This window comes from Lissotriton vulgaris, chromosome 4_1 (genome assembly GCF_964263255.1).
Source record: "Lissotriton vulgaris chromosome 4_1, aLisVul1.2, whole genome shotgun sequence".
Taxonomy (NCBI): domain Eukaryota; kingdom Metazoa; phylum Chordata; class Amphibia; order Caudata; family Salamandridae; genus Lissotriton; species Lissotriton vulgaris.
Window position 1 is genome coordinate 1,616,570,522 of NC_141691.1, and position 15,204 is coordinate 1,616,585,725.

The window sequence follows — 15,204 nt, forward strand, 5'->3', positions numbered from 1 at the left end:
TAGGGGTGAGGCAGCGCCATAGGGAAGAGGCTAGGGTCATACAGCGCTGGACCATCATCCAGGAGTGGGATAGATTGTTCACCGAACTGATGGCAACTTCCTATTCATTTATTTGGATGAGCCCTGCCATTTCTCATAATCCCCCTACCATCTATTTTGATCCAGCTCACCCCACAACACCGGATCCACTGTCCAAAGTATCCCTCCTGTTCTGCCATTGGCCGTATCCCCGGCTTCCTATTCAGGAGCCTAAAACTCTCTCCCGTCAGAGTTACCAGCTACTCTCTCCCCTCGCCCCCTTCCTCCCAGTTAGCCACAACATTTTCTAGACTTATTAAGTTTCAAATGCATGTGCATACCTAAACTCCCTTTTGATGTATAACCTTACAGTTTCATGATTGCATGTACTATTGCGCCATGCCAGGGAGATGTGTTCCAGTAGCACTGGCAGACCTCAAATCTAATGCTTGCTTCTCTCTGTGCAAAATAGCTTTTTTTTGTTCCTTCCTTTTTAAAGATGATAAGGAAATGTAAAAAAAGAAGTGAAACGTTTTGTGTTTTATGTACGGCCCTAAGTGGCATGAGTATGACCAGACGTGGGTCCCATGCTCACAATGTCACTGGAACTAAGCTGTACCCAGTTGATGAAGGCATACAAAGGGAAAATCAGTCCTGGGTTGCTTGTGTTCCGGTTCAGGGAGGACCTGGCCTGGCAGTTCGGGCTGGACTGTTCCTAAGAGGAGCAGGGTAAAGAATCATTTGCTTATTGCTCTGGACAAACTGAGGGGGCATGGTGAGTAAAAGGACTAAGGGTGGGGGCTGGGCTTTAAGTGAGGCGGGTCTCACCGGTGCTGAGCACCGGCAGTTTTTTTAAAGGAGGCCTCGAAACGGGTCTCTATCGGGATCTGTTTTGAGCCCTGGCACAGGCGGTCCGTTTTCTGGACTGCAATGACAGCAGGCACGTGGATGTGCACTGTTCACACTGCTCACTAATCACTTGTGGAGAAGGTACGGCACGACGTCATGCCAGGTGAGAGTTGGTGGGGAAGGGAAAACCTTTAGAAAGAGTCATTTTCTCTCTAGAGTTCCCTTCTCTGTTTGAAACTCAGGAGCAGCAACATTGTTGTGGTGTCACTAGGGCTTTAAGTGGAAGCTTTTTCAATATTATATACAAGCCACAGTTGCTACGTATTTAGCTTATGCAACTAACAACCATTGACAAAGCCAATAGTCCAGACTTGTTGTAGGTATGATGTTACTTAGTGATCGTTTCAAAATGCTTTATTCTGTTTGTACAAGTACAACCATATAGCAACATTCCTAAATGCAGTTGAAGTCACATTTGTAAAGAGGAAAGAATAATGAAACTTTTCTAAAAACAATTACATTGATCCAAACCAAACAAGTTAAAACCTGCAATATATATCACATTTGTATACAGTAGAAAATAATCACTATATGTAGCAGCAAATTAAAAGTTTGGTGCAAAGCATGCCAAGTGGAATGGTACTAAACAAAAAGGCCTATGCTGGGCATAAAGTGCAATAGTATGTGCAAAATATGCAAAAATTGAACATTGTATTTAGCAGCAATTTAGAAATTTAGTGCAAAACATGCCAAGTGAGGTAGTACAAATCAGAGAAAGGCCTACGCTGGGCATAAAGTGCAATAGTATGTGCAAAATATGCAAGGATATGACTAAAGTGCAATGTCTATATAATCTGTATACAAGAAATTTAAAAAAGGCGTTAGTCCAAAAGGGTACAGAACCGGGGGACAATCATTACCCGGGTACAAAAGGTAAAGTACATAGTAACCAAAGTTCATGTATAAGAGAAATGCATGTGGTTTAACAATAGCTCACAGTTGATCATATATCTGGATGCAATGACAGAAACAGCAAAATGCAAGTCGGGAGACACCCTATGCTAAGCACAGATTTTTAGTTTACGTGTTTTTACGCCACACCCTTAATTACATTGCCCCCCCCCCTTTTTTTCATCCTACTCAAAGCCCTGGGTTGGGGTGCTACACCGAGCGAGTGCCAGTAGATAGATACATTGCAAGCATTCCTCCCATCCGCTTTTTTGCGTTACACTCTGCACAACATGGGCAGCACTATTTAGCTAGCGCCGAGGGAGGTTTCTGCAATTGTCTATGATCTGTTTTTAATTTTGCGTGACCATGGCCCCTGAATTTGGCAATAATGCATTTCATCCTGCCTCACTAGGGTCTTATTCACTTTGTATGGACAGCATGTCGGGTTTACTGAGGGAGACGCCAGTACCCAGGCCCGGTTCTAGTGGGTGGCCCACGCCCACCCAAACCTGATCCTGGTCCACCCATACAGGACCCTTGGCCCTCGCAGTGAGGGCTTGAAGGCAGGCGCGCAATGGCATTGGGCTCAAAGAGCTGTCTGTGTGTGCGTGCACCCGGGCTGAGACAGCTTCCCGGGCGCGCACACACACACAAACACACACACACAGACAGTTTTAGAGATTATAGCAGCCTCACCCGAGTACTTCACAGGTCTTTAAAAGACCATTGATATGGCAACAAGGCTTTGGTTTTTTTTCACCCCTTCATCTCCACATGGTGAAAGGCGACAAATCCTTTCTTTGACAATGGTTACCTTTGCCTACTGTTCTGCTGTGTGGATATTTCTTTTTCAATGCAGTGCAGGAGAAAAGAAGTTTGTTTATTCCTATTCACCTTTCCTGACCCCTGCAGCTGCTTATCATATCAGACTATGACACAAAGTTTGTTTTATGGAGTAGGTAAGAGAATGTGTTACTATTTGTTTTTCTTTTTTAAATCTGCACAGGCCCAGCAGGACACATACTTCGTGTGTGCTTCATTTTAATAGTTTTTATCATTATCATGGCTGATGCAGGACAACAAGACAATACAAAATGCCCAGATAACGCTGGTGATTAATGGTCTTGCTGGAGAGCAATCATTTGTCTGTTAGTAGTTTTTAAATGCAGATTAGCTGTACTTTATGTGGATGCTCAGTGGGTTACTGCCTTTGTCACAGAGATCCTTGTGCTACTTGCAGTTCAGAAGTAACACTCCTAACATAGGACAGTGACCAATGAACTGTCACCAAAGAGCTGCATACAAACATGAATGGTATATTAGAACTTCGCTTTTTTGTTTTGTTATATAGTTAGAACTTCCTCGGTCTTTCATTATTCTAATGTTGCTAAAATGAGTATTTTGGGGCAGATATACATTTTTATCAGTAAAGCTGACCCACATGGAATACTCTTTAGATCCTAAGGTTGTGTTTCCCCAGACCAAACCCTCTTAAAATATACTGCCCACCAGTATGGATGACATGTGATTCCTACACCTCGTAATCCTCATTAGCTTATGTGACATTCCCTGAAGACTGATTTACATACTTGTATGGTTGATTGTCTCTGTATAATGTGTGCGTGGTGTAAAGTACTGTGACACCCTACACTGATATGAGTAGGTCTATACAACAAATGAAATGCATGTGAGATAGCGGCTACCTAAAGATGAGGGGCACCGTTGGAGAGTGGCTGTGAGGGAATCCGAGGAGGTGGTAGTGGGCGGGGCTATGAGTGATGAGGGGCACTGTTGGAGGGTGACAGTGAGGGAATCCGTGGAAGAGGTCATGGGGTGGAGGGGGAGCTAGGGAGAGATGAGAAGCACTAGTGGAGGGTGATAGTGAGGGAGTCTGAGGAGGAGGTCATGAGGGGTAGGGGCTATAGGGAGATGAGGGGCACTTGTGGCGTGTGGCAGTGAGGGAATCCGAGGAGGAGGTCAAAAGGGGGGCCATGGAGGGATGAGGGTTGGAAGGTGGTAGTGAAGGTATTCACAGAGAAAGTGGTAATTGTGTGGTGCCAAAAAAGACTTTTGCATCAGCCCTGTCATGGCCTTTCTGTTTTTGTTTATTTAATTAGCAGTCGGGTCATAAGGGCTACTGTGGAACATACTTTAAAGTGTGTGCTAATTATATTTACTGCTATATTCAATGTTTTAAGTTTCAAGGTGATTTTACTAATGTTTTTACCGGGAAAAATGAAAGTGGAGCCCGATGGTGCCTGATATGGGGCTGGGGCCCAAGGTCAGCTGTGAGATAAGGTGCACTGGGGAGGAGTAGTGGATAATCAAGCCTGTAAGGGTATGAGTGCGTTGCAGAGTCCGGGGTCAGTTGGAGGTAGTAATATAGAGGGATTCTCCCTGAAGGCTTGCACAGAGGGAGCCCGAGAAGTGTCACTTGCCTGATACTCCCACCTCAGAAACCTCATCTTCCCATTAAAGGAACATTACATGGAAAAAAACACTTTTTGAGAGTGATAATATTTAGAAAGAGATTTGGAAAAGAGTGCTTTTTACTGGGCCTTGTAAGACTAAGAAGAGATAAAGGAGGGCCCTGAAGCACGCCTGCCCAGACATATATGCGACAAATCTAGCCCGCAGTGGCCCACTCAAATGCACCCTTGGCCCACCCAAATAAAAATTCCTGGAGCCGGGCCTGCCTGCACCCAGCATGTCTGCCTAACTCACAGGGGCGTAGCTTTCATTAACACAGCAGGTGCAGTGGCACCTGGGCCCAGAGGACTGGAGGGTTCACTAAATTATAATTATTGCTGTATTTTATAATTCGAAGAGCAGTCAGGGAACCCGTTCCTTCATAATTCGAAGAGCAGTCAGGGAACCCGTTCCTTCATAATTCGAAGAGCAGTCAGGGAGCCCGTTCCTTCATAGCACGCGACACACAGGTTACTACTGCTCCCTCACACTAGTGTAAAAGTAAAACTCCCTCTTGGTGCATTCATGGTGTGTGATGAAGCGCGCGCCTGCATCTTCTGTATCCCAGTGCTGCTGTGCAGAGTGTGTAGGGGGGCAGCTCGGGGCGTGCAGGCTCGTTTGTAAGTCGGAGCCGTTAGTATCACCCCAAAGAAAACGTACTCCGCTATAATAGCGACTCTGAAGGTCCGGTTCCTCCGCTTTGCTCTGCTGGCCGTGCACCCGCCGCGCGCTCAGTCACAGTCACTACTTACGTTCCGATTTGACTCTGGTGTGTGTGTTTTTTTCCCAATTTTCTAAGCACCGTACTTGAAAATGAATCGCTTATAAGAACGGCAGGTCAGGACAGAAACCCCAGTGTTATATGGTCCGAAGAAAACAACCCTTCAGAGACGGACTGGAAATCTAAGTCAGCCCTCAGCACATCTTGAAACCAGCCCCATTCTACAGGAGGCCACCACTAGAATGGAACCAAGGTGGCATGGCTGTGTCATGGCACCTCGCCAGGCTCTGAAAGCAGAAACCAACTTCGGAAACGCCCGAGACGTGAAACGGCCAGTCGACCATGGGACACGTGCAAAGCTGTTCTGTGTATGCCTTTAGGGGGATAATTAAGATGAGAAATTGAGGTCCGACGTCAAATACAGTCCTAAAAGGCATTTCACCTGTGTAAAGGAATGTGAGTTGTATATATATGGTGCGCATGCATGAGTTCAGAGTGGAGCTATGGACGCCTGACCTCTGACACTTTGTGTGATCTGCTACAACGCACTCATCTTCTGCCTGACCAGCCCGCCTGTGTTTTTTAAGGCACAGAATAAGTCCCCAGCGCGCCCTGTGAATGTGACAAGCAGCGTCCACCTACCTGGGCAGGCCTGGGTGTAGTCGTAGCAGCAGTCCCTGGCCCGCGTGCACGCCTCGTCGCAGAAGCAGGTGCCATAGACCCGGTCCAGCCGCCAGCCCTGGGTGGCACACTGGGGGTCTCTGCCAGGGCAGCACCTGCCGGCCTCGGCGCACCCGGCCCCAGCCGAGCCCCAGAGCCTGGCGAGGGCGAGGAGAAGCAGCAGCGGGCGCAGACTCGGTGCCATGGGGGGTGACCGCATCAGAAGCCCGGCCGTCCGAGGGGCTCTCACACCGCAGGTACTGTGGTTCTCACACACACTGCAACCACGGCACACACTCCTTCCCTGTGCGGTCTAATGGACTCTCACACAGTAGACACTGCCACCTGAGCGCCGCTCCTACCACTTCCACTATGCAGTCTCAGAGGCTCCCCACACCATGCGGTCTGGGCACCGTCCACACTGCGCAGTCTAGGGGGCTCCCACACCGTGGAGTCTGAGCACCGCTCAACCTACGGTGCAACCCGTGCCCCGCTCACGCCACTGCACAATCTGTGCACCATTCACACCACTACCACTGTGCAATATGTGCTCAGCTGACACAATTACCGCTGAGCTATCTGTGCCTTGCCCACACCCCTACACTGTCCAATCTGCGCCCCGTTCACACCCATACATTGGAATCTACGCCCCTCTCACCCACTACTCTGTGCAATCTGTGCCCAGCTCACACCACTACACTGTGCAATCTGTGCCCCGCTCACACCCCTACACTGTGCAATCTTTACCTATGCCTCGCTTGCACCAGTACACTGTGCAATCTCGGAAGTTAACTCTGCGAATCATAAACTATTCAGGACAACACACTCTGCCCACTACGGGATCCCAGGAGAATTCCCAACCCGGACACTCCTTCCCAGCCTGGACACTCCTAGTGGGATCTCGGGGTACTCAGGGGCCAGGCTGTGAAGGCTCGGGCGCTGTCCCAACCACCGCAGATTCACAGGCGCGATTTACTGAAACGTGTGTGATCTCTTGTGTCAGCTCACACGGGTTGGCCAAAGAGGAATTGGGGACACCCCCACACTAACCAGAGTGAAAACTCCCCAGAACCTGCTCCGCTCCCTACCCTCGTGCCTGAAACCTGTGCCCTGGCTCTGAGGCAGCGCCCCGTGAATATCTGCCCCTGCTCTGCCCTCCGGGTTCAGTCGCACGTCTCTCTCATGCCGCGCTCCCGGGTGACCTTATTTCAGATTCCCTCAGGTCGGTCTGCGAGGCGCTCCTCCCTTCCCGGGGCTGTGGATGCTGCTGAGCTCGCGCAGGTGCTGTGGATGCAGAGGAGAGAGGGGCGGAGGGTCCCGCTGTGGTGTGAGCCGCCCGTCCCCTGCCTGTCTCTTCCCCCTCCGCTGGGCTCGATGCCCGTGGTCCACGGTCCCTCCCCCGCTGGCTCCTGCTCTCACCAAGGGAAGGAATGCAGCACCTGGCACCCGGCCAGGCAGCCGGGGTACCTAGGGCCGAGGGAGGCGGCCGCTGCCAACCCGCGGCTGCTCTTGTCTGTGCCCTCTTCCCCTCTAGTCTCCCGGTGGCAGCGGAGACTGGCAGGGCTTTCAATGCCTCGCTCCTCTCCATCAGCAGCCGCCTTCGGCAGCCTCACATCTGACGCCAGAGTCACCCGGGCCAGCCACCGCTGCCAGCCCTGACTGGCACAACCCGGCTGCCATCCCTTGGCATTGCTATCTTCACTCCCACAGTCTTTGACTGTGCCTTGTCTCCTAAGCACGGGGAGCATTTCTTCATTTCACAAAATGTTTTATTGAGAGAGATAAGCGAGCAATACAATAATGAGCATATATTGGTTCAAATATCAATAACGGGGAGCATTTCTAATGGGTGATGCTTCCACTCTTGCACAAAGCGTGTAAAAACTAGCATCTCCGACTGATTTTTCCTCGTAACACCAGTGGCAGTGGCACAGTCCATTTTGCCTCTCTTGCAAGTCGTGGAGTGCGCCATAGTCGTGCTCTAATGTTTATGTATCTGCTTCAGACTTTTTGTTATCGCATCCCTCCCCCCTCCAGAGCATACACCTCCGAAGGTGTAATGCAAATGGTGAAAGGTGCCTATTTTACATAGTACTAGTCAAGTCAAGTCAAGTCAAGTAATTTATATAGCGCGCTACATACCCAGAGGGTCTCAAGGCGCTTGAAGAAGGGTGGGGAATTACAAGTCGAAAGTCCAGGTTTTAAGTTGCTTTCTGAATGCAATGTGGTTCTGAGTGAGGCGAAGGTGAATGGGAAGTGAGTTCCAGGTTTTAGCCGCCAGGTAGGAGAAGGATCTACCTCCCATGGTGGTTTTGTTGATGCGGGGTACAGCAGTAAGGGCTTGGTTGGAAGAGCGTAGCTGGCGGGAGGGGGTGTAGAAGGAAAGTCGTGTGTTGAGGCATTCGGGTCCAAGTTTGTAAAGTGATTTGTGTGCGTGGGTTAGGAGGCGGAATGTTATCCTCTTATTGACGGGAAGCCAGTGGAGGTTTTTCAGGTGATCAGAGTTGTGGTCGTTACACGGGATGTCTAGTATGAGTCTGGCTGAAGCGTTCTGGATGCGTTGGAGTTTTTTCAGAAGTTTTGCGGTGGTGCCGGCGTATAGGGTGTTTCCGTAGTCCAGGCGGCTTGTAACCAGAGCGTGGATGACCGTTTTTCTAGTTTCGGTGGGGATCCAATGAAATGTTTTTTTGAGCTTGCGAAGAATGTTGAAGCAGGATGATGAGACGGCGTTGACTTGTCTGGTCATCGAGAGTGTGGAGTCCAGGATGACGCCCAGGTTCCGTGCGTGGTCCGTCGGGATGGGTGCTTTTCCAAGGGCCTCTGGCCACCAGGAGTCGTCCCAAGTGGAGGGGGAGGTACCTAAGATAAGGACTTCTGTTTTGTCTGAATTAAGTTTCAGACGGCTGTGTTTCATCCACTCGGCTACTTCTTTCATTCCTTCATGAAGATTGGTTTTGGCGGTGTTAGGGTCTTTGGTGAGTGAGAGGATCAGTTGAGTGTCATCAGCGTAGGAGATGATGTTGAGGTTGTGTTGGCGTGCGATGGCCGCGAGGGGGCTCAAGTATACGTTGAAGAGGGTGGGGCTGAATGAAGATCCTTGTGGCACGCCGCAAATGACTTCAGTGGCCTCTGACTTGAATGGTGGGAGGCGGACTCTCTGAGTTCTGCCGGCAAGGAACAAGGTGATCCATTCCAGTGCTTTTCCTTGGATTCCGATGTTACTGAGGCGTTGTAACAGGGTGCTATGACAGACTGTGTCGAAAGCTGCGGAGAGGTCGAGGAGGATGAGGGCGACTGTGTCTCCATTGTCCAGTAGAGTTCGAATGTCGTCTGTTGCAGCGATGAGTGCGGTCTCAGTGCTGTGTTTGGCTCGGAATCCGGATTGTGAGGGGTCGAGGGATTTGTTGGTTTCGAGGAAGGCGGCGAGCTGGTTGTTGACAGCTTTCTCGATGACTTTGGCCGGGAATGGAAGGAGCGAGATGGGGCGGTAGTTTTTGAGTTCGGTGGGGTCAGCTGTGGGTTTTTTCAGAAGGGCGCTGAGTTCGGCGTGTTTCCAGATATCCGGGAAGGTGGCGGAGTTGAGGGAGCAGTTGATGACGTCTCGGAGGTGTGGTGCTATGATGGAGTCTGCTTTGTTGAAGATGTGGTGAGGGCATGGGTCTGTGGGGGATCCTGAGTGGATGGAGTTCATCAGGCGGATGGTGTCCTCAGTAGAGATTAGGTTCCAGTCATTAAGGAAGTTCAAGGGGGGGGAAGGTACGACAGAAGGTTGGGTGGGTTGGTCTCCAGGTTGGTTGTCGAAGCTGTTGTGGATGTCTGCGATTTTGTCGTGGAAGAACGAAGCTAGGGAGTCGCAAAGGGTTTGAGAAGGAGTTATGTCGTTGGAGTTGGAAGTAGGGTTGGTAAACTCTTTGACGATGTTGAATAATTCCTTGCTGTTGCGGGCGTTGTTGTCAAGTCGGTCTTTGAATGTGGTTTTCTTGGCAGTCCGGATCAGTTGGTGGTGAATGCGGGTGGCATTTTTAAAGGCGTCCTTGGTGCTGGTGTTTGGATCTTTTTTCCAGGCCTTCTCAAGGGAGCGACAGAGTTTCTTGGATTTCTTAAGGTCATCGTTGAACCAGGGGGCGTTTCTGCTGCCTAGTTTGATTTGACGTTTTTTCAAAGGTGCTAGGTTGTCGGCGCTGTTGGTTAGCCAATGAGTGAGGTTAATGGCTGCTTGGTTGGGGTTCGAAGAATGGGCAGGGGGATTTTGTAGAAGCGATGAGGAGATCTGGTCGATGGTGATTTTGTTCCAATTTCTTCGCAAAGTAGGTTGAGGGTGGTTGTGGGTTATGGTCTTTTTGTAGACAAAGTGAACGCAGCTGTGGTCCGTCCAATGGAGAGCTGTGGTGTGACTGAAGGAGATATGTTTGCTGGAAGTGAAGATAGGGTCGAGTGTGTGACCTGCGTAGTGAGTGGAGGTATTAACAAGTTGTTTGAGTCCGAGGTTGGCGAGGTTGTCCAGAAGGGTGGTGGTGTTGCTGTTGTTGCTCTTTTCCAGGTGAAAATTGAGGTCTCCCAAAAGAATGTAGTTCTCAGAGGGGAGGGCGTGTGGGGTGATAAAATCAGTGATGTCTTCACTGAATTGTGAACGGGGTCCTGGTGGCCTGTAGAGGAGGGTGCCTCTGAGTGTGGTCTTGGGGTCGGTGTGGATCTGGAAGTGAAGGTGTTCGGCGCTAGCGAGGTTGACGTCTGAGCTGGTCGAGATGCGGATGGAATTCCTATGGACGATTGCGATGCCTCCTCCTGTCTGATTGGTACGGTCTTTTCGGATGATCTTGTAGCCTTCCGGGATGGCAATGGTGATGTCTGGGGCTGAGGAGGCGTTCATCCATGTTTCTGTTAGGAAGGCGACGTCCGGAGAGATGGTGTCTAGTAGATTCCAAAGGTCGATGGCGTGTCTGTGGACCGAGCGGGTGTTGAGCAGGATGCATTTTAGGTGGTTGGTGTCAGATCTCTGTTTGGTATTAGTGGATGAAGAGTTGATCTTGGTGCCGTCATATTTGCAGGAGTTGCATGTGAAGGGTCCATGGGTGTGTCCAGGAGTGGCTTGGGCGCAGTTGGGGAGTCGACCGGGGTTAAGGGCAAAGAGGGTGGAGGCGTCGTATGTAACGCGGATGGGGTGGGTGGGATGGGGACCAGGGCGTCTGGCGCTGGGCGCGGTCCAGGCGCGGACGGGCGTAGACGGGCTTACCTTTGGCGCACCTTCGGCGCGACCGCTGCGCGTGGACGCTGCACGCAAGTCCATCTGTCCATAAATGGATAGTGGGGGGGGCGGAGCGTGGGAGGGTCAGCTGGGAGGCGGGAGCGGGGAGGAGACACGGGGACAGGTAAACAGCAACAACAACACCAAAATGGCGGTAGGGTAGCGCGATTCAAAGCAGGGGCACAGTCGATCTTTAAATTGCCAGAATGCAGTACACGCGCTGTTAATTAAATAGTAAATAAAGATGCCACTATGCAGGAGCACTGAGCAAATTAATAAATTAAATTAATCAGCTGAAAAACGATACCAGGCAAATTAATAAATTAATTAATTAGAAGAAAACGATACCAGGCGCTATACAGGAGCGCTATGCACAATCGATACCAGGCGCTATGGAGCTGCACTTTCTCTGGAAGGCAGGGCTCGAGGAGGAGCGAGTGGGAGCGACCGCTGATTGCGAGAGTGACTACCATTTTGTAAACGAATGGTAGTTATGAAGAAATCCCTCTCACATTTTTTGGAAAGCGTGGTCAGTCTTGTAATTATAAATCCATTTAGAAAGTGCTTACTACCCCTGAAGTGCTTTTTCGGTGAGTAGCACGCTACTCTGGAACCCAAAAAGGATTAATGGTGAATTAGTATAGAGAAATATGACATTTATTTGAGCTGTGGATATGTTAGTCTGTTATTTGGATTGAAAAGGATAGTGGAGGGATAAAAGAGGGAAGGGTCTAGAAAGTTGTGTTTTTTCAGCTCATAACAGTTAGGAGGAGGTTTGGGATGAGTAAAGATCCTCTCCAAACGACACCCATGGACAGTTCTCGTGCAGACACTGTTGCAGATCCTTCACCATCAACAAAGCTCCCACTATCGCAGAAGGCCCGCCGGATGCACGCACCACTGAAACCCGACATGCATCCTCCTCAATGCCCGTTTCCTACACCGACACGCCTTAGAGATCTGGGACCTGATCGACACCTCTCGCCCGACGTCGTCTTCTTCATTGAAACCTGAGCCAACACATCCTCCGGCCCGACATTACCACTTCCATCCCAGATGGCTACAAGATCCAGGGAAAGGGAAAGGACCGCCCCCACTGCCCAGGGGGAGGACTCACCATCAAATACGCAGCAGGAGATAGAAAATGTCCGTAGAACGAAGCCACAAGAAACTCACGTATTAACAAATATATAGGAATCAAAGAGACTCACCCCATTAAATGATCCTAGTGAAGTTGATCAGAAATCATTAAAATTATCTGTTTATTCATCAATGTCAAGTATTTCAACTATTAGCAAAGCAGCCTTGGCTGAGAAAATGATAATACAACAAGATGATTCAGGCAAACTTCAAAACTTTCAACAGACCAAAAGGCAGAAGAAACGTGCTAGGAAGGCCAGGAAAAATCAACAATATAAAAGAAGTGTGATTCAAATGGCGAATAGATTCTATCCAATATTTGCCCCAAAACCCAAGGAGCAAAACTTAATTAATCAGGAGCTTAAGGATGAACGAAAATGCTCCATGGGGAATGCCATACAAAAGGAACAATCAATTACAGAAATCAGGGCTGTGAAAAAGACATGTGAATCACCAGTCAATCTCACAAATTCTTCAATAAAGATCATTCCAGAAGGAACAAAGACCGATCCTGAACAAAGGACTCAGACCGTGACAAGGGAAGGTAACATTGAATATAATAACCAGTTCAGAACCCATGTAGGCCCACTTGCAATTGGTCAAAACACAGAGCCCATAGTAATTGAAGAAATGAAAGAGGAGAAAAAATTGGACATAGCCCTAATCCATCAACCAAATAATAAGCTTTATGTAAAACAACGGGAAGTGGTATTACACAATGTATCTCAATCAATCCGGGATTTAAATGAGCGGTTACTAGTTAAAATAAATCCATCTGAGAGTACCATGATGCAACAATCACTAGGACAACACCCAATGAATATGGATCAGACCACACATCAGTCAATTCAGTTAAAAAATCAGGGCTAAATACAGAATGCAAATAACCAGATTATTTTCAACCCACAGTATATATCACAAGGTCCTCAGGATTGTTTGAACAGAGGTAATATTTTAAGTTTAAGGGCAGCTATCCCATCACTAAACATCCTTAACACGACCGATCTTCTCTCTATTGAGTTTATGAACCAGGGAACAATGAACTAAGCTGAGCAAACTCTCTCTACATGGAAGTCATCCGAGTCAGTCTCATTAATTTTAAAAGCAGACAAGCAGTTTAAGGACTGGGGTATAACCCTCTCCAAACCTGCAAATAGATGTTATCCTTTACCCCTCTTAGGTGCAAATAATATTCGTATACATACACAAAGAGCAACCTCAGTTTCTTCTGTACTAAAAAATGCAAGAGGCGACTCGAGAGGCCTTGAGACAGAAACACAAAGGAACATTGATATGGTAAATGATGGAACTAGAATGGCTAAGCGAAGAGAATGACATGATAATGACAGCAATTATGAATTCCAGCCGTCTTTAAAACATTTATAGTGGAATATTGCTGGAGCAAAACAAGAACTTCAGCATAATGCGGCACCGGACAACAGGAAAAATGTTAATCTAATTACCCTTCATGAAACCTGTCTGATCACGCCGGTACAGTTTGCAGGTTACACCTTACATCATGTAAAGGCAAAGAAAACTCAATGATACGGCAGGCCAAGGGTGGCCTAGTCGTTTATATCTCTTCTGCATTAAATACTTCATCTGTGCAGTTGCCAGCAACAACAGCTGTCATGCAGCTGTTGACCTATGACCCTGCTCGTAGGCAGGTCGCTCCCCACGCTGCTGCACGGCTCTGCCTGCATTGTTTTTGCCTAATCTTGTATTTTTCCCCTGTGCCTAACTTGCTTTCTTGCCCAGACTTGTTTTTATTCCCCTGTGCCTGTACTTGCTTTCTTGTCCAGACTTGTTTTTATTCCCCTGTGCCTGTACTTGCTTTCTTGCCCAGACTTGTTTTTATTCCCCTCTGCCTGTACTTGCTTTCTTGCCCAGACTTGCTTTTATTCCCCTGTGCCTAACTTGTTTTCTTGCCCAGACTTGTTTTTATTCCTCTGTGCCTGTACTTGTTTTCTTGCCTAAACTTGTTTTTCCTTCCTGTGCCCAGTTCTCCCGCTGCCCCGTCCATTTTTCCCGCCGCTGCGTCCCTGCAGCCCGCCCACCTGCAATCCCATTCGCCGCCCCGCTCCCGCCTTCCAGCTGCTCCTCCCTCCCACATCCCCTCATATGGAAGCCGCTAGGTGCCTTTCATATGAGCGGCCGCGGTCAGCGGGCGCGCCGCTGGTGCACCTAAGGCAAGTCCGTCTGTGCCCATCCATGCCTGGACAGGGCCCAGTGCCAGGACCCCTGGACACCACGAATGCCACGACGCCCGACACCGCTACGATGCCAGAACCCTCCACGCAATCAACACCGGACGATCACACACCTGCTTCCTGGCCGCCCGGAAGCGCACCCTCGGAGCTTTCACCTGCTGGAACTGCAGGTTCACAAGCATCCGCCCCACCATGCTGCCGACCAGGAAAGAACCCAACCACCTCAGATGCATCCTTCTCAACACCCACTCCACCCGAAAACATGCTGTTGAACTCTGGGACCTACTCGACTTAACCTCCCCAGACATTGCCTTCCTGGCGGAGACCTGACTGAACCCCGCCTCAGCACCCGACATAGCCATAGCCGTCCCAGAAGGCTAAAAGATCACCCGCAAGGACCGCACCAACAGAGCGGGAGGAGGAATCGCCATCATCCGCAGGAACACTCTCAGAGTCTCGACCAACACCAACGACACCCTCAGCACCACCGAACACCTGCACTTCCAGATCCACACCGACCCCAACACCACCCTCAGAGGAACCCTCATCTACAGACTGCCCTGACCCCGACTACAGTTCAGCGACTCCATCGCCGACTTCGTCAACACACCCGCCCTCTCCTCCACGGACTACATCCTCCTCGGGGAACTGAACTTCCACCTCGAGAACAATGACGACACCAACTCCACCACCCTGATCGACAACCTAGCCAACCTCGGACTCAGACAACTCGTCACAACACCCACCCACTCCACCGGCCACACGCTTGACCCCATCTTCTCTGCAAGCCCCATGTCTCCTTCAACCATACCACCGAACTCCACTGGACCGACCACCACTGCATCCACTTCACCTTCAAGAAACTCACCATGCACCACCGCACCCAACAGATGCCTCACCGCTGCTGGAGCAAAGTCACAGATGACCAGCTAACGCCCACC

General features: G+C 49.5%; 1 protein-coding gene across 2 annotated transcripts in view; it reads right to left on the reverse strand.

The window, feature by feature from the left end:
• SBSPON (somatomedin B and thrombospondin type 1 domain containing) overlaps positions 1 to 6,934 on the reverse strand; it is a 215,643-nt gene extending 208,709 nt beyond the window's left edge. Inside the window, exon 1 of one of the 2 annotated variants that reach the window (XM_086965884.1) lies at positions 5,651 to 6,934. In XM_086965884.1, coding sequence (XP_086822010.1) covers positions 5,651 to 5,888 — 238 coding nt within the window. In that variant the 5' untranslated portion in view covers positions 5,889 to 6,934. The remainder of the gene's footprint in view (positions 1 to 5,650) is intronic. The other variant, XM_086965883.1, reaches the window with a different exon arrangement.
• Between the last annotated feature and the right edge of the window lie 8,270 nt (positions 6,935 to 15,204).